We start from the raw sequence: 26,115 nt of genomic DNA on the forward strand, positions 1-26,115 counted from the left end.
TCATTAACCATACACAGGAGTAGCAGGCTGTAATAAAACCCAAAACCAAGTCAAACAACAATACAGCAGCTTTGTCACTTGATTTCTGCCTCAGCAAATTCAGAACCAGTGGCAGCACAGCTATATCAGCTTGCTCACACTGTATCTCTGTATCTCCAGGGCAAGATAATGAAACTTGTGTGTGTGATGTAAAGCCAGCACATGTATCTCTGCAAGAGCAGTATTACACCATGTCACCATCCCTTCCAAATTCTTTCTTGCTATCTCATGTCATGAGAAGTGGAGGTACATTATTTCCATTCCTGCCAGAGAATGGTAGTGCCTATGAAATGCACACAGCAGGGAACAGCTGTATTAACATCTACATTCACTTTGGAAACACAGACACTTTTACATCTCCTTGAGGTCCTCCCAGCCTTGAAATGCATGAAACTGGTTAAAAAATGCTGAGGTCTTTTTGATAGTTCAGCCTTGTGTGCAGAGCAAGGGAGTGCTTACCTCAATGGTGACATTGCCAAATGGAAAATTTGCCACACATGCCACTTGCTGGCACTGGCTGCAGCACTGGCCCTTCTCTTCCACATAGCGAAAACCCTGTGGGAATAAAGTTTCCATTTATCCCTGTTAATCTGTGTCTTTTTGCTGAAGCATCTTTGGATCAAAGCTACACTGAAGATGGCAGAGTGAAATGAGCCAGCCTTCTGGTTTCAATTTTGTTGTCTTTTGAAATCTGTTGGAACCACATTAAACCTGACAATCAAAGCTGGTATTTTTCTGCCTTACTGAATAATGACTTCTGGGTACTTCAGCTGTCATGAAGACCCTGTCATTGACTATTCTTTTCTTCAGACTAACACACAAAAGAAGTCAAATAAATTAATTTAGCACATGATTACTTGCACAATATGCCACCACTGCTTGGTCTGATATCATTATCTATAAGAACTATTGCTGTCAGTCATATGAAGATTTTTCTCCCCTATGTTTTAGGTATGCATTGGTCTTCTGCTGGCTGTGGGTGTGGGTGGCTTCAGGAAAAAGTGTAATGAAAGGTTTTGTCTATTTTTAACATTGGTGGCGCATCTGTCCTTATCTGGGCATGAATGGAAAAGCAACCACTCTACTTATATTCAGAACAGATTGAACAACTTGAGTGCTAATTCTCTCAAGTACTGAGAAGTAACTGAGTATTCCCCATCCACAAATGAAAGTGTCTGGAAATATATAAACCACTGCGCAGTTTCCTCACAATCTTCATTCATGAGCTGACAATGGACAACATGAACAGAATGGCACAAACATCTTGTCAGATGAACAGGTTTGCAATCATTTCCCCTCAGGGCGCCTTTCCAAGGGTGACCTCTTAAATTTGCTGGAGCAAAAATAACCAACACCCTATCAAGGACTTTACAAAACAATTAATAGAAGATTCTATCCTGCTGTGTTGCACAGATAAAGCAGTTACACTGTCCCTGTTTCAACTCAACAGCCATTGTGGCCAAGGAGGTGCTGACCTGCTGACAGGTGGTTTGGCATTGCACGGGAAGGCACTGGATGCGGTTGGTCTGTGTCATGGGATCCTGCTCATCCATGCACACACAGTCCTCACAAGAGCTTTTAGGCACCATTGCCCCTGGCTGGAAACATAGGGGAGAGAGGAAACCATAACAAGAATTCAGAGGGTTCTGGTATAAACATTCCTCTGGCCTATCAAAAAACTAATGCTTACGAGGTTTATTTTTGGAAGAATTTCTTGAAATGAATCCAGATCTCCAAGACTTCAACACTGGTATCACAAAATGAACACAAGGCTGACACTCCCAAGTGCATCAATGATGTTAAATGAGTTCTCATAAATTCCGTGTCTATTTTTGGTCAGTTTGACCAAGCAATAATCTTACAACATTCAATGAGATTTAAAATTTGTGTTCAATCACAGTTCTGACCCGTTGACTCTGAAGCATAGGCAAGATCTCTTTTAGTAAGCAAGTCTCTAGCATTACCTATTGAGTAACCTATCCCAGAATCACAGATTGCTTGGTGTTGGGAGGGAAACTACTGGCAGAGAAGAATTACAAGCCATTCTAATCTTGCTTTTTGTATGAGTGTTGAAAACAAGGACTTCAAATAATTCTGACTTAGGCAACATTAACTCGTAGGAAGAAGTGTCTGGAAGAAGACCTACCTTAAATTCAACTCCTTCAGAAACACATACACCTTTTGGTACTGTAGGGAGAAAAAATGAAAAGATTGTGCTAGGAATGATGCTGTTTCTGTACTCATCTCTGAATTGTGAGTGATTTAGAGAAGTCAAAGAGTAGAGCTGAACTTAATAGCCCATACAAGAGGGGGGGAAAGCAACTAGTACATGGTGCTATTTGGTATTCAAAAGCCCACATGTAGCATCTGCTTAGATGTTATGCATCAAGTGGGGATAATTCTATACCCTGGTATTTTCCATAAGGTAAAATCTATTTGCCTTATGGCTTTTTTACCCATACTTGAAATTACTTGACCTTTTCTTTATTGCTAACCACTGTGCTGGTAACAAAGCTAACAGGCTTATGTGTGTGAATCTGGAAATATAATTTGGCAGCAGAGCTTCTGGATGGGTTCAGTTTAATCATTCAGTATGTGGTCAATAGCTTACACTCCCTGAATACTGAATACAGAGAACCTGAACCAGTTATGCTAATGCAAAAAAAAAAAACCAAACCAAACCTAATTGTAAAGGCTGAGAGGGAAGGGAAGAGGCTTCTGCATGTTAACTCATTTAGAAAAATCAAACACTTCAAAGAATACGTAAAACATCTTAAGGAAACAAGGTACTTACTACAGGAGAAGACAGGGCAACAACCATCCTCAGACATAGCAACCACTGGCTGGAAACCTAAGTCACATCCTGTTTTGTTGATAATGCAGGTTTTTATATCACATTCTGCAATAGACAGCAGAGACAAAGTAAGCCAAAGCATCCCATCCAGCAGTGTTACTTGCAGACAGAGCTTGAAAAAAAACATCCTATTACCATTGCCAGGATTCTCTGTCCTGCATCTTGGTATACCTACTGGGAATGGCCGGGTTTAGGAGCAGGCTACTCCTGTACTGTGGTGGGCATTTGGGACTGTGAGAGTGCAAATGCAAAGCTGAGGGCAAACATAGGTCAGGAGTTTCCACAGGAAGCCTTAGGGAAGCCTGGAAGATGAACGCAACCTCTCTTACTGGGTGAATCTCTGTAGAAGGATCACCCTCTCATCTCAGAAGGACAAGAGTCAAAGGACCCTCTAGGGCACCTGCTGGTGAAATGATCCAGAGGAGATTTTCCAGTGTAAATATCTGTCAGGTCATGGCACTAATTTAGAGTACAAGCTGGACCAGAGGAGTTTTTTTATTGCTAGCAAGGCTTCTGACATGTAGATGGAAGAAATGACCATACCAGTGCGCTTATTTGAATCTGCTACCGGTGGGGCACCACATCTCACTTTAGGATTACTGATGAAGGCAAATATTGTCATAATATAGCAAGTGAAGGATCTACTCACCACAGACTGTCTCTGTGCAGCAGGGGTCTTCCAGACGTGGTTTTATTTTGCTTACAAAGCCTTCTTTTGTGCAGTTGATAGGTGGAGATTTAGCACAAGGGCGGGGGAAGCAAGAGATGTTCAAGGTCGCTTCATCACAAGTACAGTACTGGCAGTCATGTTCCCAAGCGTCTCTAGGCTTTAAAAACAAGAGGGATCACAGTTCAGAGAGCAAAACCTGAAAGCATTGTATCAATGAATGCCTGTTGCAAGCCAGTGTAGGAGTGAGTTGACCTAATTTATTGTGTGGGAAAATTGCAATTCAAATCCCAGAGGGAGAAGAAGGGAAGAGTAAGAAAAATGCCATTATTTGCCACCTTTCTTTGCAGGTTTGTGTTGTTTCCAGCAGGAAAGCCTGATAGTTCTACTAGGAAACTGATTCCCACAAACTGCTCTTTCTGTTTCTGTACCTCAAGTGATTAAACAAGTTCTGGAGCTAATAAAATCTTCTGATTTTCTCCCCAGTGTCATTGCAGCTCATTTAAGCTTAGAATTAAAAGAAACAACTTACGTAGTCATTTTTGCAGAAGGCCACAGAACACAGATAAATTATAAAGACAGTATTTTCCTTTCTCTTACCTGTTTCACTGACCCATCTTGTGCAGTGCAACCTATAAAATGAATTAGATGTTACTTCTAAAGTAACTCCATCAGGGAAAACAACAGAAGCAGAAAAACAGGAACAGAAGGAAGGTATTGAAATCTGAGGAACAGCCACTAAGAGAAAGAGAAAATCAGAGTGCAAAGTCACAGGTTGTAAACACAAAAACATCTTAAACATGCTATTCTTTGTTCTTTTGAAAGTTGTGTCTTTTGCATATAAGAGCAGGCAGAAACTCTCTATCTGGAATGCTTCCAGCTTCACCAGAAAGGGTCAGTAACAAGGTGTCCCCCATTTCCTCTGTACCCAAAATAACCCCCTAAATATGCACTTCTAGTCAGGCTCTTACCCCCACTTCCCACAGCACCATTTATACCATTTCTTACCACAGACAGACACACAAATGCCATCATGATCGTTCAGCAGAATTTTTCCATCAGGACAGTAGCATCCTTCAACAAACACTGATGTGCTATTTTGGGCAGGAAGGGTGTCCATAACGACTCCTCTGCACAATCAGAATATAAATGAGAATGAACAAGAGGCAAAAACGTAGCCCAGGGCAATCAAGACACCTAAATCCCAAGGGAATGTGAACTTCAAATTTCCCCGGTAATCTTCACATTATGGGTTTGAACAACGCCTTCCAGGAAATGACCCACCTGCTGAAGCAAGTGTTTCTTTTTGCTTCCCCGCATGGCTTGTACACCTGATCCCGAGGACAGCTGGCCTCTGTGGAGCATTGCAACACACAGGTTAAAAAGCCCAGACCCGGGTGCACCCTCCGCTGCAGGGACACGAAGGGACAAAGCGCCCAGCTACCGCAGCAACCTCGCGGGTCCGCACAGCCCCGCCAGGGGCCCTGCAGCTCAGCAAGCGGGGCCATGGGGCCAGCAAGGTGCAAGCGACAGGACCAGCAGCTCGCCCTGGTTCGGGGGTGGCCCGAGCAGAGCACAGCACACAGAGAGAAGCGGTGCCAAGCGGCGCCCAAGCCGCGGGGAACACACAGAGCTCCTCGGCTGAGCTCCGCGGGAGACGCCGTGGGCCTGCTTCCCCCTTGTTTTGCAGCAGGTCTGGGCTGGAACAACCCCTGTGGTTTGTTCCTGCTTTCTCTCGGGTCCAGAGCAGCAGGGGAGGACAGAGCAGAGCAGACTCGCTTCACCGCAGGGGGTGCTTTGGGCGCTGAGCTCGCTGCCCGTTCCCAGGCTCACCGCACCGCCCGCCCGCCAGGCGCCTCCAGTCCGCGCAGACCCCGTGCAGGCCGCAGAGCGCCGCGTAGGTCTGCATGCTCTGGCACTCGCTGCTGGGGGGCTCCTCCGAGCACCCGCTGGCCACACACGCCTCGTAGTAGGGCTGGGGCGGCACCACGCCGTGGCACTCCGTCAGGGTCCTTCATAAAGCAAGGAGAAAAACCTTGGGCTGCTTCCAAGCCAAAGCATCCCCCCCCCCCCCGCCCCAGGCAAAGCCTCAAGGTACAACTGCAAATTGTTCCCATAGGTAATACACACAGCTTAATAAAGAATGAGCTTTACCTGCTATTCTTTACAACGCTTTGAAATGAAACAATATTTTTTTTTGACTGCTACCTGCAAAGGCTCCTGCACAGCTCATAGCTGTAAATTTATATGCTGACATTTTTATGCTAGCATGTTTGAAAATCCTGCTTTAAACTACAAAATTATTTTAAAAACAGACACATATATTTACTTATTCTATTCTTACTGTGTTTCATATCATTCAGAGCTTTCAGATACTGAATTATACCTAGTTCCCACCTGGTCTCTCCAGAACTGACAGGCAGAAGGAGTGCCAAGCAGCACTCTTAAGAGAGGACTGACTTTGCTGACACAGCTGAAAAGTATCTGACAAGCTCCAGAGCAGACACATCAGTTCACTGCTCAGTTTCACAAGGTATGCAAGACTTTGTCTTTTCTTCATATCCTAGAATCAGTTCACCCAAGCCATTTAGTGAAGAACGAAATTATCCTGTGGATTTATTTTTCTGATACTTTTGGGAGTTGTCTTACCAGATGATTTTACACAGATTAGAAGGCACACAGTGCTGATGATACTCAATCTTCGATGGTTGTGAGACACCAGGGTTACAGTATCTGTTGGTAGGATATGAGACTTTCCAATCTAATGCCATCTCTTTGAAGGACTTGACAACTTCACCATTCCTCTTCATAGTATCATCAGTTTTCTGGTTGGTGCAGGTACCTGGTAGCAATATAAAAATGACAGTTCAAGGACAGTTGATGCTGATGAAGCTGCTTTTAGAGAAAATCTGGTGGGAAGTTCTCCTCCTTGTGTGAAGGGAGCAAGGTGGGGTCCTGGAATAATTCACACAAACTGTTTCTAGGAAGTGAAGGCTCAAAGAAACAGTTTGCTCATGGAAACCAGAATTGATGTGTTGGTTCATACATTTCTTCTGGTGGCCAGAGTAACTGAGATGGCACAGGACTCTCCACATTTCCTACATTCCTTTATGAGGTAGATATGATGAAAAGGAAGGGCCTAGAAAAATTCTATCTTCATCCCTCAACAGATTGAGGATGTGGACAGAATAAAATATATTATTTAAAACTATATATGAACAGAATGGAAGATATGACTTAAAACTACATTTCCTGACACTGTCTTTCCATTAAATAAATTTATTAACATTTGCGAGAAATAGTGAAGTTGCAAGCATTTCGAGATTTTGCAAGGGAATGAGAGATAGAAGGAGGAAAATTCAGAGCAATATTTTTTGTCAGCTGATGAGGACACTCACCACAGAGTCCCATGGTATTGTTATAAAACTTGCTGAAAGGGAGCTTTATGTAAAATGCAAGTCGACTATAGGAGATGTAAACCTCTAATTCAGGTATTTCAATTATGGCATAAAGGCCAGAACTGGTTATCCTGATACCATTCTTTAAAAAGTCTGGAACAACTTTCTTATTATCGAACAAAATCTAAAAGAAAAGAAACAAAAGGTTTTTATGGACACTCCTTCATTGAGTAAGGTACATGATTAGTGAAACTGGAAGCAGAGCAGCACAAATTCAGACCTTAGGTGCACCAAATGATGTCTGTCAAAGGCAGTCATTTAAGCAGTTGTCTAATATGCCTTTTAAATATATTGAAATTTATATTTGAATACTCATATCAGGACAAAAACCACAATTTTCAGTTATGTGATCATTTCCCAGATTTTTAGAATATACAGATTTTATTGATACAAAGCAAAAAAGGGAGAGAAGAAGCACAGCAATTGCATTTCTTGCATTCCATATTTTACAAGTTTAATCCTTTGTCATGACAGGACATTTAGCAGTAGAGTTACATAACTACAGCAAAATAATTTTGAGAATTCATTTAAACACAATACTTTACCAAGTTTGTTTCTTTCCCGTGTTCCATTGCTTGTGTCAGTATAACAATAGAGTTGGAGTAAAAAATTATGAGGGACATTGAACAAGTTGCTCCACCAGTGGCAGCACAGTAGTAGTTGTCTATGTGAATCCAGAAGTTGTGAGAGTCAGGATGAATTGACTTCACAAGGACATAGGTGCAGTTTTCTTTAAAATGGTAATATGCTCCATCAAAAGTCACATAATGCTCATTTCCCCATCCGCTGCAAATACCTAGAAGACAGAATGACAGGCTTCAAGTTTGATTTCTGAGCTACCTGTAAGTACAAGCTGGTTTAAACCTTTTTGCTAGCTTCCAGTCAGAGGCTCTAGCAAGGACATCTGCTTTTCACAACCAAGATTTCAGATGGGATTTCTGTTCCGTTTTATCCTACTGAATTGATATGAACATAATATATATGTAGACCAGATAGGCTTTTCTTTTTTGAGGCCCAGCTGAACATAACATAAATTTCAGGAATTCTCCTGCCACTTACACTGACATTCAGAGACTTCACAGCAACCAGTTTCATCGGAGTGTTTTGTGAAAGGGAAACCATTGACACAGATTTTCTGTTGCTGAGGTGGGCAAGTCATGACAGACAATTTAATATTGTTTCCTTCTCCCAGGCAAGTAGCAGTATGGCAGTTTCCAAAATTCCATGTTTCATTAAACTATGGATTAATTGAGAAAAAAAGAGGAGAGGCAAATAACGAAGTAATATCACAAAATCTTTAGAATCACACACAGCAACTGTATTCCATTCAGCTAATTGTCTAGCATGGCAAAATTTGGTGTCTACTCTGGCTCTGGAAACCAGGCAATATGAACCATATAGAAATACAAAGAGCTTTGATATCTTTTTTGGTGTATATATATTAGGGTCCTCGTCATTTCTGATGGTAGGACACTGCCAGATGTGGCTTCCCAGTCTTTGTTCAGCTTAGGTAGCTCTGCTCACATACAATCATTTAGGTGTTTCAGGTGAACAGAAGAATCTTCAACTTATTCTTTCAGTGAGGGATTTCTGGCATACTTCTAAATGATGTCATTCAGCCACACCTATAGTCCAGCTGTAGTGCTGGATACCAGCATCAGAGGAGAACACCAAACCTTGGCTGCAGGCAATGTTTGAGTGGTGGAATGATGAAACACATCTTCTTCAGGGTCTCTCACCTTTCTGGGAGGAGTGAGTGCAAGACAGTCGCTCACAGAAGACCTTGTGGGCGCAGGAACTTGGTTTGTTACACCGGGAGCAGGTGTTGGTGGACAGGTTTCAGAATATGGATCACAGACCTTGAGGATATCAGTATGACCAGTTTTACACTCTGCCCAAATTACTTCAATTTGACACGATTTATTGCAGACAGAGTAAGCACAACGACCTGATACATTCACTGGCAGAGAAACATTTTCTCCTGCAAGGGCAAAACCCAAGTGTTAGCCTGAAGCCTGATCACAGAGCAGCTGCATTCTCAGCCTTGCATTTAACTATCTCTACCCAACAGCCATGCTCAGGGGACTGTCTGTCTGCAGCTCCCGGGATTCAGTGGCTGAACTGGACAGCAATTATCCAAATGGCAAAGACTGAGGAAGGCCACAAGGCCTAATCTGAAATTCTGCTCTTAGGTACATTGGAAGGAGTTGCAAATGAGTACAAGAGCCAATACTGAGTACATCACCAAGTGCATATGTTCTTCACAAACACCAGGAGGTAAGTGAAGCAGGAGCTACTAATAGATGAAGAAGAGACTTTCCTCTCCTGCTTTTGGAATACTATTGTCAGTGACGAGCTCATGTGCAGCAGTTTGGGATTCAGGGCTCTGCTGACATCAGCAACTGCTATAAGTTTCCTTACACCAGGGGTATTCAAGCTAGAACAAAGTTATTGGACATGGGAGAGTTGTAGTTCTGAAGGAGTTAGCTACAGTTCAAAGATGTAACAATTTCTGGTAATGTCTAATTGCAACAGGCAGAATAAGCACTCGTCAAAGCACTTTTATCTATCAGTACATCTTTTCATGTCAATGGTGCAGAAAAAAAATCGCATGATTTCTCACCCATTTGTATTAATTGTCCATTGTCATTGCAGATGCAGGGAGTGGCTACCTCTGATGAAGGAGGTGCAGATGTTACATATTGCATATGTGGTTCTGCAGGAAATCAAATAAATTAGTGTTTAAATCTTCTACTACTCTACTTTCAAGCCCTGTGACATCTCTTACATTCTCTACAACTACACTGTGAGTCTATCTTACCCCCACTACATTCTGTACGCGTCCACACTGAAACCGTCCTTGTATATATAAACACTCCCTCTATTACACAGTATGGTGCTGTAATACTACACACACACCCTCCCACATCTAGTTATTTTTTTCCCTATACAGAATACAATAAACACCTCTTCTGTCATTTATTCATTTCAATTTCATGTTTCTAGTCCTGCAGTACTTCACCTGACTTTGGAGAGGTGATTTCCAGTGGCACTCCATTTGGATTTTTAATGCTTTCTTTCAAATAAACTGTTGATTTAAATAGAGACAGATCATGTAGACATTTTACTATGTCACCTATAGTCTGCTTTCAATAATCCTGCCTTTACTAGGTATTACACCACCGTAATTATTCAATTTTTTAACTTTTTCAGTAGATACCAAACACATGGGTTCACCATCAAGTATTTAGCTCTCCCGCTCACGTGAACAGAGAAGCTAACATTTCATTTTCCTTGTTGCCCTTGTATAATTTGCTACCCGGATAAAAAAAATATTATATATATTTTTTTAACCAATTATTTTTATTTGTAAAAATCATGTGGCAATTCCCCACTTTTCTTTATATCTTTTAGGAAAAAGAGATAAAGACATTTTCTGATTTTTCAGAAATGTCTTTTGAACAGGAGTTAACTGCCAGGAAGCTTTATTTTTTTCCAGTGACCCGTATAAGATTCACTTTTTCCAATGCAGAAAACAGTAAAAACAGAGAAAACAATAAAAAACAGAGTTTTTTTTCTGTTGTGTTATGGGTGATAAGAAGGAAAAAGAAAATATTTAGAAGTATGAAATATTGAGACTAACAACACCATAGTGTCAACTGTGATATGTTCAAGCTTATTGTAAAGGTTGTATGAAAAAAATACTGACTCTTTCTAGTCTCTTCTAACCTCACCGGCAGTAAAGTCAGCAAGAATCTATAAGATTGCATTTTGGTCCTCACCACAAGACCCACAAGCTCTGATCCCTCAGTTTTGAAACTTCAATAGTCTTAAATTTTGCTGTTATCCTAGACATGCTGTAGGAATCTTTTTCCAGGATGAATAAATCTTATTACCATTGTGGACTTCCACAGAATCACCACCAAGCCTCTTATCAATCTAGTACCTTGTGCTGGTGTAGATGGAGTTCTGCAGTGGGTAAGGGTTTTAATGATCTGTCCATTAGGGCCACAGACAGCTTCACTACACTTGGTCCCATACATGTGGCTGTACACAGTTTCATTTAAGGTGTAGGTCTTCCCATTGTAGCAGCACAGGCAAACTGAGACACCAAAAGAGAAAATACCATGGCAACAGAGAACACTTGCAATATAAATAAAAGTGAAAAGCAAACCATACTCTGCATTTACCCTTCTGAAAGTCACAACATCAAACATGAATTATCTAAGAAACTTTCTTAGTTTCTATTTGGGAAGCTGCACTGTGAGTCTATCTTATTTATTTAAAGTGTGTTGGATTCTTCTGGTTGCTGGTGTTCCTTGGAGTCAGCTTGCATGGAGGAATTACTGGTTGGTAAAAGTGTGAGAACTGGTACTGGCCTAACTCAGCATGGAGTACAGGAGAAGTCTCTCTGGGCAGGGAATGTGACTGGGATTATTGCCTTTCTGAGTGACAGAACACTGTCTCAGGAGGTGTTGCACATCCATTTCCATCCACAAATGAGGAGCATGCAATGGTACACAATTTCATTAAAATATATGAGAAGCTATCCAGATTTTGGAGACTGTACATGTAGGAACCAAAGGAAATGTATATATTACTGTAACAAAATCAGCTAAACTGCAAATATGTTATCTGCTGGATCACCCCAGGTTTTGGGATGTGCTTTTTCCCAGATATAGGAATGAACTGATGCTGTACCTTAACCAAATGTGTCTTTTAGGCACCCAAACCTGTATCTATAAGCTAGGTATCTTAGTTTATTTTTTTGAATGAATGGTCAGGAAACAGCACTTCTACAAGATTTGCCCTGTTCTAAAAGTACTTATTAAAAGAGGTACCATGAATGGCCTGCTACAGACTAAAATCTGTCTGTCTTCACTGACTACCAAGGAAGTGGAAAAGTGGTATTAACCTGCGTAAGATGAATCCTACATATCACACCTGTCTCCTTCCTCCTCATGATTATCCTTTACACAGTTCTTGAGGTCAAAGGCTGCATTGTGCTTATCAAAGTATATCTGTGCTGCTTTGCACCCACATATTAAACTACCTGTCAGGCCTCCTATTACCAGTACATTTGCAGTAACATGTGATGTTGGGTTGTTGCAGTCCTGCCTCCTGCCATCACTCAATGCATGGTGAGGGTGGTGAAAAGTTACCTTTGGAGTCTTCAGCACATAGTTTCTCTTCAGGATCGCTGAAGAGAAAGAGTAAAAAGGAATTGAAATTAATTTGTATATGGAATAACAGTGTCTGCAACTGTACCTACTTTTACAAAAAACCCACTCCTGGATTTAATGGTAATTGCCACTGCCTATAAACATTAACAAAACATCTCCTAGTTTGTCCTTTCCAGTCCTATTCTACCTTTCTCACCATCAACTGACCTACCATGAAGTGCAGTTGAGGAGGGAGACACACTCTCTGCTCTCCTCATCAAAATATGGCTTGTCAGGACTACACTCTGGGTAACAGCCTGGAAAATTAAACAAAGCATTCTTAGTCTGAGTTACACAGACACAGGAAAGCACATAAATACCTCTATCAAATATATATTTGATCCCCAAATGAACATGATTCCAGTATGAATGTTCTTTTTACTACCAATTATTTTTTCAAGACCTCTTTTTTACCTCTGTTCCCAAAGTTTTCATTTACTACATTTGTCAACAGACAATTATTCTATAAAAATTTATATTCAATGGTGTTTTATCTCTTCATATATTTAAAGGCAGCAGGCAAATGATGCTATTAATGGCACCATCACACAGGGAATTAGCAAGGCATGGTCAATGAGCTTCTGGGACAGATGGGATAATCTTTCAGTCAGCTTGATGCTTCAGACATTTAAAACCAGACTAGTAGCTGCAACTCCCATAAACTGCATTAAAGTCAAGGAAAAATTACCTTCTAAACTGTACAGCAAGTTCCCACATTTCCCTTGTGGGTTCCTGCAGGTCCTTAGACAAGGGGCTCCACAAGGTTTATAGAACCACTCATGTTTGTCAGGTGGATTGTAATAATCACAGAACACAGCTAGAACAGAAGAATAGAAAGCATTTAGGTCTCAGACACTGGGCAGGGACAATTTTTAAAATATTTTTAAAGATTTGAATACAATAAACGTGATAAAAAGAGCTTGTTCATTCACACATGCATAGGACTGGAGGTGTTCTGATCTTCTGTATCCCGTGTGCCTGAGCACAAGGGGCACTGCTTTCTGCGTGCATTTCCCTGCAGTACTTACGGCAAATGGCAGGGGTTCTCCAGTTGATGCAGACACCAGCTCTGCTGCAGCTCCTCGAGTAAGCAGCAACTGAGGTGCAAAAGCACTCACAGTCTCCCACACTGTCACAGCCACAGAAGTCAGACACACAAGACTCATAATATGGAATTGGGTTCACCTGTCAAAAGCATCAACAGAGCTGTCACCACAGCTGTGTCTGCTGCACTGTGTTTTAATGAAGGAAAGGGCTCTGAATTTCTGTCATGTACATGGTTTGTGACAGACTGGGATTGTCATGAAGAAGCTATGATATTTTACAACAGGTAGTTTTCTATTTTCACTTGCCTGGTAGAACTGGACTCTAAATTTTCCTATTCTTATATGTGTAATGCTGCCACTTACACTTAAAATGCCTTCCCAGTGTGGTTTCTGCAGGAATGAACTACCTTGTTTTGTCTTAACACAACTACACAGTGTGTGCACTCTTCAACTGAGAGACAGTGATTGAGTATTAAACTAAACTTCCTGTCTCCTGTTTTTTGACCATTGTCAACATAAACTAACAAAGGAAATTAAGCCAAGTTTGTTTTTAAAATTGTTTCTTAAAGTGCACTGAAGATTTGTATAGACATTCTAATTAAGAAGCTTTGTATAGACATTCTTGTTTCTGTTTAATTAATTCAATTTGTGACTCAAATAAACCAAATAATTAGTCTCTTTAGATAACTTGAATGAACTTCCCAAGGATCACCATACGAACAGTTCTAGACTAACCGTATGTCTACATTTTACAGATACTTAACTTTCTACTTCTGGTGGCCAACTATTATCCTCTTTATCTTTAGTTGTTCAAAACAGGCACTGCTGCTTCCTCAGTACTGTGCAACAGGTTTTAATTGGCATAGCTGTGAAATGAGGTTTTGAGAGAGGTAGACAAGTACTACTGTATAGTAGCTTCAATACTAAAAATATGCTGCAAATGTGCTGCAAAATAGCAACAAAAATCTACTGTGAAACTATTGAGGATCAGAGAATAGGATTACTTTGCTGTGACAGGCTTCAAAGATGCTACTCTTAATGATGCTGCAGTGCTTCTGTCCCAGGGCAGACTTGAACGGCTGATCCACACACAGGTCTGTCAGGTTTATATTTGAGCAGGTGCTTGTTATTTTCCAGCTGTTTCCAAACTCCTGGATGCTCATCTCCATGGACTGCCCTCTGGTTGTGAAGTCATTCCTTGTGCGGCCATCAAAGTCTCCACAAAGACCACAGACTTTTCCCTGTGTAAGGTGTGTAGGCATGGTTAATGCTTTGGTTATTTTGAGTGCAGCCCACTCTTTGACAGAAATAAACTATAGAACCTGTAAAGGTGCAAGTTTCTAAACAGAAAGCAAAAAAATGGCTTAGAAAAAGTTGGACTTCAAGTGACCAAAACACTCCTAATGTGTTACCAATGCTTCTAGCCCCAAACATTCTGGAGTGTTTTACACTGACTGAACAGCGCAATAAAACACAAGATACTGCTTGCTGTTTCTTCTTGTCTACTAAACCAAACTTTTTCCAAGCCCTGGCAAAACTGGGGCTCTAGTTCTGGATGCAACTCTGACTTTGAAATCATAACTCCCAGTCCACCCCCTACTTACCTGGAAAGATGGTGCCACGTGAACAACAACAGTAGTCTTTTGGTCCCACATGAAGTTCATCCCTTGATTTGTTTCAATTACAATATAGCCTCCTCTGAGGTCCACTTTGTAATTTTTCTCAGCTCCTGGATCAGTGGCTATCTCCTGAATTCTTCCTTCCAAGAGCCTTATTTCACTGTTCTACAAAGGAACAGATACATTGCATGGAAGGAAATCAAATAGAAAACTTAGTGCAACAGCACTGACACTCTGCCTCTCATTCTTTGTCTTATTTTTCTGTCATCTTCACACTCTATCTTAGTAGATATGTGAACCACAGTCACCAATGCACAGAGCCTAGTGTCACAAATTGAAACACACACACAAATGCACATTCATAGAGTTGATTCCTTGCATCTTTCCCCTCCTACACAGAAGTGTTCAATCGCTGTTCATATCAAATACCTACGCCTTTCCCAACTTCCCTGCCTTAGCTTGCTGTCTGTTTGACTTCCACAGGTAGTCTTTAGCAGCAACTGAGATGGAATATAAGAGAATGATACAGTAATTACTACAAAATCAAGACTACAGCTCCTTGGTTATAACTAGCTCTAGACAAACCTCAAAAATCAATGTGATCTTTAGGGAGCAGATGGAGCGTGACTTCCCACAGGCATTGTTCTGAATCACAATCCGGAATGTGCCAGCATCCACGTTATTAGGGCAAAAATCCTTAGAAAAAACAGATAACATTCTATTAGATCTTGTCAGGCAACTAGACCAGTCACGAGCATTTTCAGGAGCTCTAAATGAATGACATACTGATCTGACTTCTTTATTCACTAAAACGATAGAATTTTGGAAGTATCTGGTGGAAGATGACCTGGTGGCATATGCATATTTGAGCGGGATTTTCAAAAAGAAAAATTAAGGGGAGGAATGAACTTGTCATAGAAACAGTCCAAAAAGGTAAAAATATATTTTCTTAAAATTAGCAAAACCAACTGTAATATGGGGATGACAAAATGTCTCACTGAGTGCTGTCTCATTACATGCAATTATTATATATGAGGTTCACACATTAACCTCTTCGTGCTTCCATCACAACAAAAATAATGTCACGCCTATTTCTTTTCCTTGAAAATGCTGGAATGCCTTCAGGAAAGGGCAGTCCAACCAAGGAGTTAATCATTTTGTATCATACAGTGCCCTCTTGTGTCACTTCTGAGAGTCAATTTGCTTTGTTTTATTTGGAAAATCTCACTCTATCAGCTCTAGGTGCAAGAGGAGGGGCGTAGGCTCTGCTCATCAGTTTGGCTATTTTGTATGGGAATACCTTTTAATTACCCAGACTGAAGCCTACACTGTTGCCTGTGAAAAGCATATGCATGGGAAATTGAAAATAAATTGATACCTGCGCTAGGATATAGTCACAGTCTCCCAGGAAATCAAACTTCTCCCCATCAAAGCTCATGTAATGCCCATTTCCATACACAGTGCAGGTTCCCTTGCAGGGATTGTCCGTGCAGTTCCACTGCCTTTTGTTGCAGGTGCTGGGAGGCAAAATGCAAGAATAACAACATTTTCATGAAACATGGGCTTTCCTTAACCCCAGACAGGGGCAGAAAAATTAAAAGGTTTGTTGTTTGCAGTGCCCTCTCAACTGCTCTAAGATAATTTCAATCAGAAAATTCTGTTTGCTACTCTGAAACATTAATTCTATTATTTCCTTCAAATATATTTTAAATAATTGAATCCTCGTAGCAGACAGTGGGGGTTTAGGAGACAAATTCAAGGTGAAGAACTGAATATTTCTACCATTTCTGAATTTTAACTTGTGAGGGATCATGTTGCAGTTCTGTTACAGTGGTGTGAACAAATATTATCTCTGTCTTTCCCTGGGTCTGGCTGAAGTGGAGAGATTTTTTTTCCCACAGCAGCCCTCACAGAGCTGTGCTTTGCATTGGCAGCTATAAGGGTGTTGGTAACACCTCAGTGTATTGGCTACTGCTGAGCAGCTCTCCCACAGCATCAATGCTATCTCCTCAGCATTCTCCCCCTTCCCAGTAGGCTGGGGCATGGATAAGGTTTTGGGAGGGGACAGAGACAGGACAGCTGTCCCGAGCTGGCCAAATGGATAGTCCAAACCGTGTAATGTCTGCAGCAGTAAGAGCAAAGAGAATGGGAGATCGGGGTGGGAACAGAGTGGTGTATGCTATGATGTTTGTTTTCTGAAGCCCTACTCCTTTGAAAGTGGGCTGGACATCACCTGCTGGTGAGAACTAGGGGATAAATATTTTGTTTGCCTTTTCTTCCACACACAGCCTTTGCTTTTGCTTTATTTTGACCCATGACTATCTTATTTTCTCCCCAACCCTGTCCTGCTGAGGAGGGTAGTGATAGAGCAGCTAGGTGGCCACCTAATGTCCAGCCAAAGTCCACCCACTACACCTTGACAAACCTCACCTCAAATTCAGGAGGACTGTAGACAGAAAATTCAGTTGTTATAGCCATGACACAGAGACTGCATTTTGTTTTCCGTGTGTGTCCTCTTCTCATAAGAAAACTAAGCCCTCACTGCACTAAAACTTCTTAATGACTCTGTGATAGCAACAACATCTTTTCAGGTTTTGACTTTACGGGTTAAACTTGACTGCCTGTACCAATGGTGATTAGACCAAAGTGTTTCTGGCTCTTATTTTCTCTGCATCCATTTGGCAGAGCTATATAATCTCATCCTTGCTAAATAATGGATAAGGATTGAAAGCATTTTACCCACAGTGATCAGTAATAACAGCAAAATTTATGGCATCAAATTCGAGCAACTTGAGTATTAATTTATCTTGAGAACTACGCACTGGAAGCATTGCAAGTCTCAAAGGAGGACCATTGCAATTCCTCTTTGACTAAATTCAATCATTTTCCAGGGTTCAGCTGTGCCCAACACACACAGTCTCAATTCCCCCTTATTGAATGAGCAACCACACTCCAGCCAGGGTAATGTTGATGTTTCTGAAGCTGGTGGGGAAACAGAAGAGGATGGAAATTGTTTAACAGAAGATATTGCTGCTTGTTCTCCCTAAGTGCAGGCTCATGCAGCATGATACAGAGAAATACTTCCCCTTTTATTTTTACTAGCATCCCAGTGGCTCTCGTGAAGAGGAAGGCTTCAAAGCACACCCTGTCCCTTGGGTGCACTATGGACTGACAGTCCTAACAAACTTTGCTGTAAAACAAGACTCCCTGGGATAATTTACCATGTGTTGCAGTCCACTTTGATGGTTTCCCCGGGTTTATAGAAGTGTCCTCCATGAACACATGGGCATTGATCTTTGGGAATACATCCTCCACTGCCATCCAATACCAGTCCATCGGGACACATGCAGCCAGAAACACATTCTGTGACATACTGCATGTTAGAAGATACAGGAGAAGACAACTTGTTAGTGCACAGAAAGAACAGGGAACCAGCAGCAGTGTGCTAGCTCTGGATGCCAAAATCTTTGATTTTTAAAAAAATTCCTTAATTGCAAGCTAGTGGAAATCATGCTACAAACATCACAGGTACATTGTTAGCTACAGCTGCTGTGTTATCAGTGGAGCAGTTGGTGTGTGCCCAGCATGGCATGTTCCTATCACTGCTTGATAAGAACAATCCTACGTGCACAGCCATGCTGTGCTGTACCCCTGCTGGGAGGTGACTCCTTACACAGTGCATGTCCTGTGTCTTGCAGCTTTTCTGACACTCTGATCCAGTTGCTCCGGGACCTGCAGAGCTGCAGTTGAAGTAATACATAGGAGCTGGGCAATCTGCAGTAGGAGAAAACGTTTCAGGAAGGTAATTTAGAGACAGCAATAAGGATGCCATCAGCAATTGCAAAACCAGCCAGAGGATTTCAGAGGGCAGCAGGTGTCTATCTAAAGTTTCTAATAGTTTTGCTTCTGCCCAGTAACAGTGAAGGGAGAAGAAGGAAGATAACTTCTAAGCTTTGGGAAATATTCTCATCACCTAAAGAGTCTAGTAAGTCTGGTGACATTTTACAAAGACAAATGTTATCAATAACTAACACATTTCAGGGAGAATGGAAAAATGTGCAGAATACTAAAGTGTTACAGAAAGTGAGAGATAAAACAGAAAAACATTATAAATACTGTCTGACACCATAAAGCCATTATTTAACAAAATCTCACCTTTCACCAAGACAGTTTCTCCAATGCAGTCTAATCTTCCTTGAATGCATTTGCTAAAGAGATTCCATAAAACAAAACACATCAGCTCTTTGCACTTTTCTACCTCACCAGGGAGAAAGGCACTGCAAAGCTTCACTTGTCACATGAATAACAAATTCCTATCAAAATGAATATTTGTTACAGCTATCAGTTTCACAGACATCCGTTATCATCCCCAGAAGGAAGATTAAAAGACCCAGCTTTTAAAACACTGTTCCTTCATCTGCCACTGGTTTATTGTGTGTTTTCCTTAAATCAAGTTTTTCCTAAGCATGCATTTTCCACTCCATGAAATAAGACTAATACTTTCTTAAATAAGAGATCTCTTAAATTACTAAATGAATATGTGATTACAAAATAGTCTAGAATCCTCAGATGGAAGACAGCTAGAGAGAGAGCATGTAAACATCAAAAGATAATAAAGAAGCCTTCCCCTGGTAGTTGTTTCCATTGGTGCCCTAAAGTAGTTGAAAATGAGAATAATGACAATTATTTTTCAATGCAGATGCAAATTAATTACATTATTTTTATTATTGCCCCCCCCCCCAAGTTTCTCTCTCTTTTCTAAAAAAATCAGTTTAAAAACTGAAAATTGTGTGGTTTTTTTCATGGACCATTTTTATTATTTAAATAGTCTACAGGATGGTGTGGTGGTTTTCACTTTGCTTTTTCATTTCAAAGCCTTAAACTCCTCCAAGCCTTCTGTCTTGTAGAAAACTTGCTCCCACTCTTTGTGGATATTTTTTACACAACAATGAACTCTGCAAGAGATAGATTACAAATATTGTTCTACTTAACATATTTTCAGGTTCTTGTTTGATTGCAGGAATATGGGATCTTAACATTTGTTGTGGCTGCACTTCCTGCCAGGGGAAGATACAATCTAGGAAGAATTTGCCATTATTCCTAACTGTAAAATGATGCCATTCATGGATTGGAGCAGAGACTCCCCCCCATGAGCCCTGATGTCCCCAGGCACAGAGCAGCCTGTGCATCATCAGAACAACTCACCACATGAGTTTATCCTCTTGGAAGGAGTTGCCAGGCTGAACAATCTTGCCTTTATAGTAGCAGGGGCAGTCATCTGGAGCCACACATTCCTCCTCATCATTAAGGTAGGTGCCTTCAGGGCAAGCACAGCCCTCCATGGGCGCGATCCGGACCTTGCACAGCGGGTCGGGTTCATCCAGCGAGCGGCAGGACTGGTTGCAGTACTTCACACTATAGTTATAAACCATAGTCTCAGGACACTCCTCAGAGGGATCTTTGCAAGAGAAATAAAAGGGATGTATGGCATTCTTTGTGCAATCATCTCTCATGACGTTAGAATGCCTTTCAGCACACTGGTAGCCATAAATGTGCTTTTATCAAACTACCAGACCTCGTCTCCCAGGATTCTGGGAGAATCTTGCATAGCCTAAACTATATAACACTGAACACTGAACACTGAAATACTCAGCAGGGTGTATATTTTTGCAATTTCCACAATTTACATTTCTATCATATGCCAAGAATTGAAACCAGTAACTTCTGACTTGTTAAAATTTTATTTTCTGACCTTTATTAATGATTTCTTTGGCTGGGGATAACTTAAGAAATGACCATATTTTGTAAGAGAGAAATTTCAACATTAAATGGCAGTGACAAGGAACTCTGCCAATCAATTGATGCTACCAAGAAAAAGGTCTTTCAGTTCTCACAGATGTCATGAGGAAAACTCATGTTGTCATCCTCTGGGGAAATGAGAAACCACAGTTTCTAAGATTTCTAGGTGAACCCAACAGGTAAATACCAAAATCTAAAGACCTCAACTAGCCCTGTAAGACGGTAAAAAGCTGGTTAATTTTCACAGGCTGACAGTATACATCACTGTCAAAATCTGCCATAAAATCCGCAGTACTGACCCATAGGGGTGACATTAAAATTTGTCAGGAAACATCACCCTCATTAAGGCTGCAAGAAAGTCTGGCATTCAGATTTCTTTGAAATTCAGTGAGAACTGGAGATCTAGTCATATTGGGCCTCTTTCTAATTCTGCAAATTTATCCCTGCAGCTGTTTTTCAGATACACACGGATGCACTAGAAGGTACAGGGGTGTTGATCATGGGCACCTGTGCTAATCAGCTTTGCAGCAATGCTAAAAACTTATCAACAATAGGTTGCATGCTTAAATAAAGCTCTGTATGTTTTTCCAGTCCATGACCATGGCACACTTTTTTAGATTAGTTAGTGTGCTAGGCTTGTGTACACATTCAAAACCAGCACCTCTACCACCATAAACCAGTTGGTTTTCTGGTCCTAGCTGGATCAAACACAATATCCTGTGTCTAAGTCGGGCAAGACATATTCTCCTACTTTTTATTCTTTGAAGATACAACAAATGGTATTTGTAAGTCAAAATACACCAAATAAAAAAGATATTAATAAAGATGTCGAATATGAATTTATATCTGTCTCAACTGTTAGCTATTAATACAATAAAATAAGGTATTTACTTTCTCACTTTAAATTTTCATAGAGGAATAAGCTCACTTTCGATAAAGTGAGACTGGTAAGAGAAAGGTTATTTGATTGTAGTGCTCATGGTCACAGGAGTGACACACATCTAAGATGACAAATCACACCCCGAGGCATGAGTGCAGGGAACATGAGCATACCAAAGAGTCCTTCAAGCTAGCTTGCACAGGGAGCACTAGAAAAACAGTGCCAAGACTGCTCACCCCAGTGATCTGCTGGGCAACCAGCAACTCCAGTAATGGCTCATGCTCCTGCTAAAGACCGTGTAACACACATGCACAGGGTTTACCTAGCAGGATTTGCTTGCTTCACACACTCTGCTGGCTGCAGTGCAGACATCTGCTTGGGATACCAACCTGCCTTGGATGCTGCATGCAGCTTGGATGCAGCTTTAGGGACTGGAACAGTTTTTCCAATTCCCACAATGGGACAGAACACAGAGTGAAGGTTTTGGCCCATTTAGTCTCACTCATGAACAGTGAGTCATAAACAACCATTCTCTTACCACAGCCATGTACCCAAAAGATTATTACTTCTTAAATAAGGCCTAAAATTATTGTTCTGATTAAAACATTAATGTTTTTTCTCAAGGTTACCACACTGTTTGAGGCAATATTACCTACTGTGCCTTAAGAACACAGATTTCAGGCAAACCCATGCTTTGAACCAGTCTTGATTTGCCATTAAAATGTCAGTAATTCTATGTTGAGAACAAAGTTTTCAATAAACAGTGTCTGTGTCTAGTGCATAACTCTGCAGGACAATTTACTGTGGACTACACTGTGTTCCTTTGAATTATTTCAGCACAGGTTTGTGAAATTGTTCTTATCACAGTCTCAAATGCCTCTGGCAATGCGTCACACCAGTTATATTGTTTGCCTCTATTAAGTATCCCAGCTGGCCCCTAAGTCAGGCAATTAAATAGATCATAGCTGCATCAAGCTCCAAAAACATAGTCATTGTTATGTTGTCTATTCAGATCTGCAATTAGTCAAGAAACCCATACATCTATTTTCGTGTCAAACGAGGCAAATCTCACTTGAACTATCTGACCATCAATGACAACCTGGGATTGTTGAAGCAAAAATCAGGATCCAAGATACTGAGTTTTATTCTCAGATTTTATGCCATCTTGTAATAAATTCTGGCAGTGCCAAAGGAAAATACATACATACGTGGACTCTGAACTCAGGATTTGGTAACAATGTCCAAGAAACTTGTTAGGTAATCCTGAGCTGAAAATGCCTTTAAAGATTTTCACATTCTCAAATATCACCAATATATATTTACTCAAAAATTGTACTATTTTACTGAAACATGGAAAAAATGTGGTTAATGAGATCGATGTATTTTGTATTGTCTGGGACAACAGCACTCAATGTAATGCAAAAAAGGTATTGGAATTAAATTACATGGGGAAGCCCATGTGTTCAAAAGTAACCTAATTGCTAACTAAACCTAAATTAAAACTAACCCTGTTTCTGTTTTGAGTAATATGCCTTGTACTATTTTGCTTCTCTGAGTACTGAATTCACCTAAGATTTTACACAGGGGACATGCATTGTAAGAGCATGAAGCAGTCACAAACTGAATTTTATAGAATAAGTGCTTATTCTGTTTTTCAAAGGCTCTCTAACTTGATGACTTAAGACAAAAGACATAAAAGACAAACGGGGCTGTCCTGAAGCTGTTCCCCCGTATCCCTGCTCAAGGAATTGCAGTTCACATACCACAGACGCCCTGCCTCCAGCCCTGCAGGGACACGCCTGCTGAAGCACAGTCTCTGGAGTAAGTAGAGAGCACACTGCACAGTGCAACTTCACTCTTCTCAGCATTACAGGTGTCATACATGCATTTCTAAAGGACAGGAAAGGACATGGGTATTATTATGTCTAGCTTGTAGAAGAAACAGCAAAACACGTAGCAATTAAAAAGGCAGTCAACCAATATATTTTTTTAAAAGTATCATTACCAATGAAACTTAATATCTCTAAGAGAAAATGTATGCTAATGAAATACTATGCAAACCTGAGAAACAGCAAATCAATTACAGAAACTGCAATGAATTATTTCTAACACTCATTAATAGACGACTATTAAAAAATGTAGAGGCACCTAGAGTTCATGAAAGCACTAAGAAATGTCTTTACCAGCTTCCTGTGAGGATGCACAATCTAGGACCTGTCAAAATATATAATCTGAAAACATTGCATAGTGATGACTGGCACTTTGTGTACCTATCTAGTAAGCAGCTGAGGTGCACTCAATGACATGACAGGTGCATGACAGAAGATGGTTTATAGAGAGTCAGTCATATGTAATGACATTTTAAGAACTAGTTATGTAAGTATAGCTGGAATTTAAAGCTTGAGTTCTTTTAAAAACGTGGGCTGTACAAAAGAGCACAAATATAGCTAGTCACTCCAGAGCAGTAGGATCATACTGGATAGACAGTGACTTATTCTGCCATTACTGATGTTGTGGAAAAGGCTTTCACAAATCACGGTTTAAAATCTGATGAGATCAGCAGGAGTAACAGACATATCTGTAAGAAACTGGTTATTACTTCTCCTCAACTGAAAATTGCAAAATCCTATTTTATTTATAGTTTACATGAATTCTGAATTACATATATTTTCTTCTGGGAGAGGTAAAACATAAGCCATATTTGTAAAGGTACTTGAAGACGTATTACATTCTAGGCAAAATTTCAGGCTCAGGTATTTTCTCAGTTGTATCACTCACACATAAACACCCCACATGAACTTTCTGTGTTTTTGCAGGAACTTCTTTACCATCCAAATAAATGTGGCAACTCTCTAGCTCAGACAGCTTTCTCAGCAGCATTATAGAGCTTTACACCAAGAGAACATATGGACAGCTTCATGTATTCAAAACTCAAGTAGACTAACAAGATTCAAAGGTAATAAATGAGATATAAACAATGTAATTTCATATTCTCTCCCTCAATGTGATTTTTGAACCAAGTCAGAGGGAATCCATAGGGCTGGTAAAACTCTCAATTCAATTCCACATAGAAACACTGATTCTGTTAGTCAAAAAGTGAACAGTTTTCACCCATTGAAACTTTGAAATCTTTGAACTGATTTTTTTCATTTTGCTTCTGGGTCATGCAACAGAAGCCAATGATGCCAATGAATTATTTATTGGGCTGTAGCCAAAAAGGCCCATCTTGCACAAACTCTTGTTTTATAATTTTTCTAATCAGCATCAGTGAACTTCTTTTTGACCAGTCACTACTGTAACCTATTTCACTCCCCTAGGCCAGACAACCTTCATGTGGGATCAGTCTCTGAACTGGATTAAACCACCAATTTGGAGCAGTGCCTTACCTTGATGTACACAGAAGGGTCTACAACAGAATGGCAGGCAGCAAACACACTGCTTGTATTGGACAGAAGAGCACACCAGTGCTGGGCAAATTTTTCTGAAGTGGGAAAAAATATCATTGTCCATAGTCACATAAACCACATTACTGTCTGAATCAATATTTTTATCAGGTATCATGTTGAACTAGAATGCCCTGAAGTGTTTAGGTAATGCTGGATGGATATACAGGTCATTAACTTATCAAGGGGATAAGCATAGTTGGATGGATGACCAGCCATTTTCCTAAAAGAAAGGTTTCACGTTCTAAGTTACTGCAGCTGGATTTGCAGAACATGTACAGAACCTCCCCATTTTCATTGTTTTTCATCAAACTTTCTTAATTCTTTACAGCAAGGTAATTCCTTATAGTCAAGTAATAATATAAAGCATGTAATAATCAGTGAGCTGTGTGGCTATGATTAGCCACTGCTAATTGCTGTAGTCATTGGCTGCAGCTTTAATTATATGTGGCAGTACCTAGGAGAGATCAGTCCAAATAATATATATATCCAAATCCAGTCAGAGTGAAAAATCAGACAGGATACCTAGTACAGTACAATGCTTGCTTAACTCAGTAGTGTTGGTAAGTTCCTCCTCTGGACTTCAGCACAGCTGTAACAACCTAGACTGGATGAAGAACTTGCACAAATGTTGGCAACCAGTGGTGCTCTGCCTTAAACCTAAATTACTGTCATTGATGCTGTGTGTGCTTTTCAAGTCATCAGTGAATGTGTTGGCTCTTTCTCCAGTAGTGCTGTCTTTTTGTTTTGAAAGCAAAGCTATACTCTTAAAAGACCTTCAAAACACAATATTTTTTTCTCTAGTAATAGCCTCAGAAGCAGAGGGTTTTGATGTTTATGAGATTTCTAAAGCTTTTTTGATTATCCATCATGTGAAAATTATTTCGGACTGATAAGTCAGGGATGAAAAGCCTGGTACCTTTATCTACACTGTTTGAACAAGGATCTTCAAAGCTGTCCTCAACATCAAAACAGCTGGCTCTAGTTTTCCATGAGTTACCAAAAGCAGAAGCTGAATCTTCCACAGCTCCAGTGACTGTTCTGAAGTCATCAGTCTGGATGTTATTGAAATTGCCACAAAGACCTTG

General features: G+C 40.5%; 1 protein-coding gene across 2 annotated transcripts in view; it reads right to left on the reverse strand.

Moving 5' to 3' along the window:
* LOC100225865 (mucin-5B) overlaps window positions 1-26,115 on the reverse strand; it is a 44,941-nt gene that overhangs the window by 4,266 nt on the left and 14,560 nt on the right. The window contains exons 15-46 of one of the 2 annotated variants that reach the window (XM_072929799.1): window positions 25,947-26,111; window positions 24,971-25,065; window positions 23,348-23,474; window positions 20,111-20,363; window positions 19,061-19,113; window positions 18,579-18,679; window positions 18,127-18,278; window positions 16,284-16,422; window positions 15,491-15,601; window positions 14,891-15,070; window positions 14,291-14,527; window positions 13,269-13,425; window positions 12,929-13,057; window positions 12,413-12,497; window positions 12,181-12,218; window positions 10,965-11,120; window positions 10,041-10,106; window positions 9,642-9,734; window positions 8,758-8,999; window positions 8,078-8,255; window positions 7,564-7,814; window positions 6,959-7,142; window positions 6,210-6,402; window positions 5,394-5,572; window positions 4,845-4,914; window positions 4,569-4,690; window positions 4,161-4,192; window positions 3,543-3,720; window positions 2,834-2,938; window positions 2,186-2,226; window positions 1,515-1,637; window positions 499-594 (exon numbers count right to left, since the gene is read on the reverse strand). In XM_072929799.1, the coding sequence (XP_072785900.1) occupies window positions 499-594; window positions 1,515-1,637; window positions 2,186-2,226; window positions 2,834-2,938; window positions 3,543-3,720; window positions 4,161-4,192; window positions 4,569-4,690; window positions 4,845-4,914; window positions 5,394-5,572; window positions 6,210-6,402; window positions 6,959-7,142; window positions 7,564-7,814; window positions 8,078-8,255; window positions 8,758-8,999; window positions 9,642-9,734; window positions 10,041-10,106; window positions 10,965-11,120; window positions 12,181-12,218; window positions 12,413-12,497; window positions 12,929-13,057; window positions 13,269-13,425; window positions 14,291-14,527; window positions 14,891-15,070; window positions 15,491-15,601; window positions 16,284-16,422; window positions 18,127-18,278; window positions 18,579-18,679; window positions 19,061-19,113; window positions 20,111-20,363; window positions 23,348-23,474; window positions 24,971-25,065; window positions 25,947-26,111 (4,331 nt within the window). The remainder of the gene's footprint in view (window positions 1-498; window positions 595-1,514; window positions 1,638-2,185; window positions 2,227-2,833; window positions 2,939-3,542; window positions 3,721-4,160; window positions 4,193-4,568; window positions 4,691-4,844; window positions 4,915-5,393; window positions 5,573-6,209; window positions 6,403-6,958; window positions 7,143-7,563; window positions 7,815-8,077; window positions 8,256-8,757; window positions 9,000-9,641; window positions 9,735-10,040; window positions 10,107-10,964; window positions 11,121-12,180; window positions 12,219-12,412; window positions 12,498-12,928; window positions 13,058-13,268; window positions 13,426-14,290; window positions 14,528-14,890; window positions 15,071-15,490; window positions 15,602-16,283; window positions 16,423-18,126; window positions 18,279-18,578; window positions 18,680-19,060; window positions 19,114-20,110; window positions 20,364-23,347; window positions 23,475-24,970; window positions 25,066-25,946; window positions 26,112-26,115) is intronic. The other variant, XM_072929800.1, reaches the window with a different exon arrangement.

This window comes from Taeniopygia guttata, chromosome 5 (assembly GCF_048771995.1).
Source record: "Taeniopygia guttata chromosome 5, bTaeGut7.mat, whole genome shotgun sequence".
NCBI classification, from domain to species: domain Eukaryota; kingdom Metazoa; phylum Chordata; class Aves; order Passeriformes; family Estrildidae; genus Taeniopygia; species Taeniopygia guttata.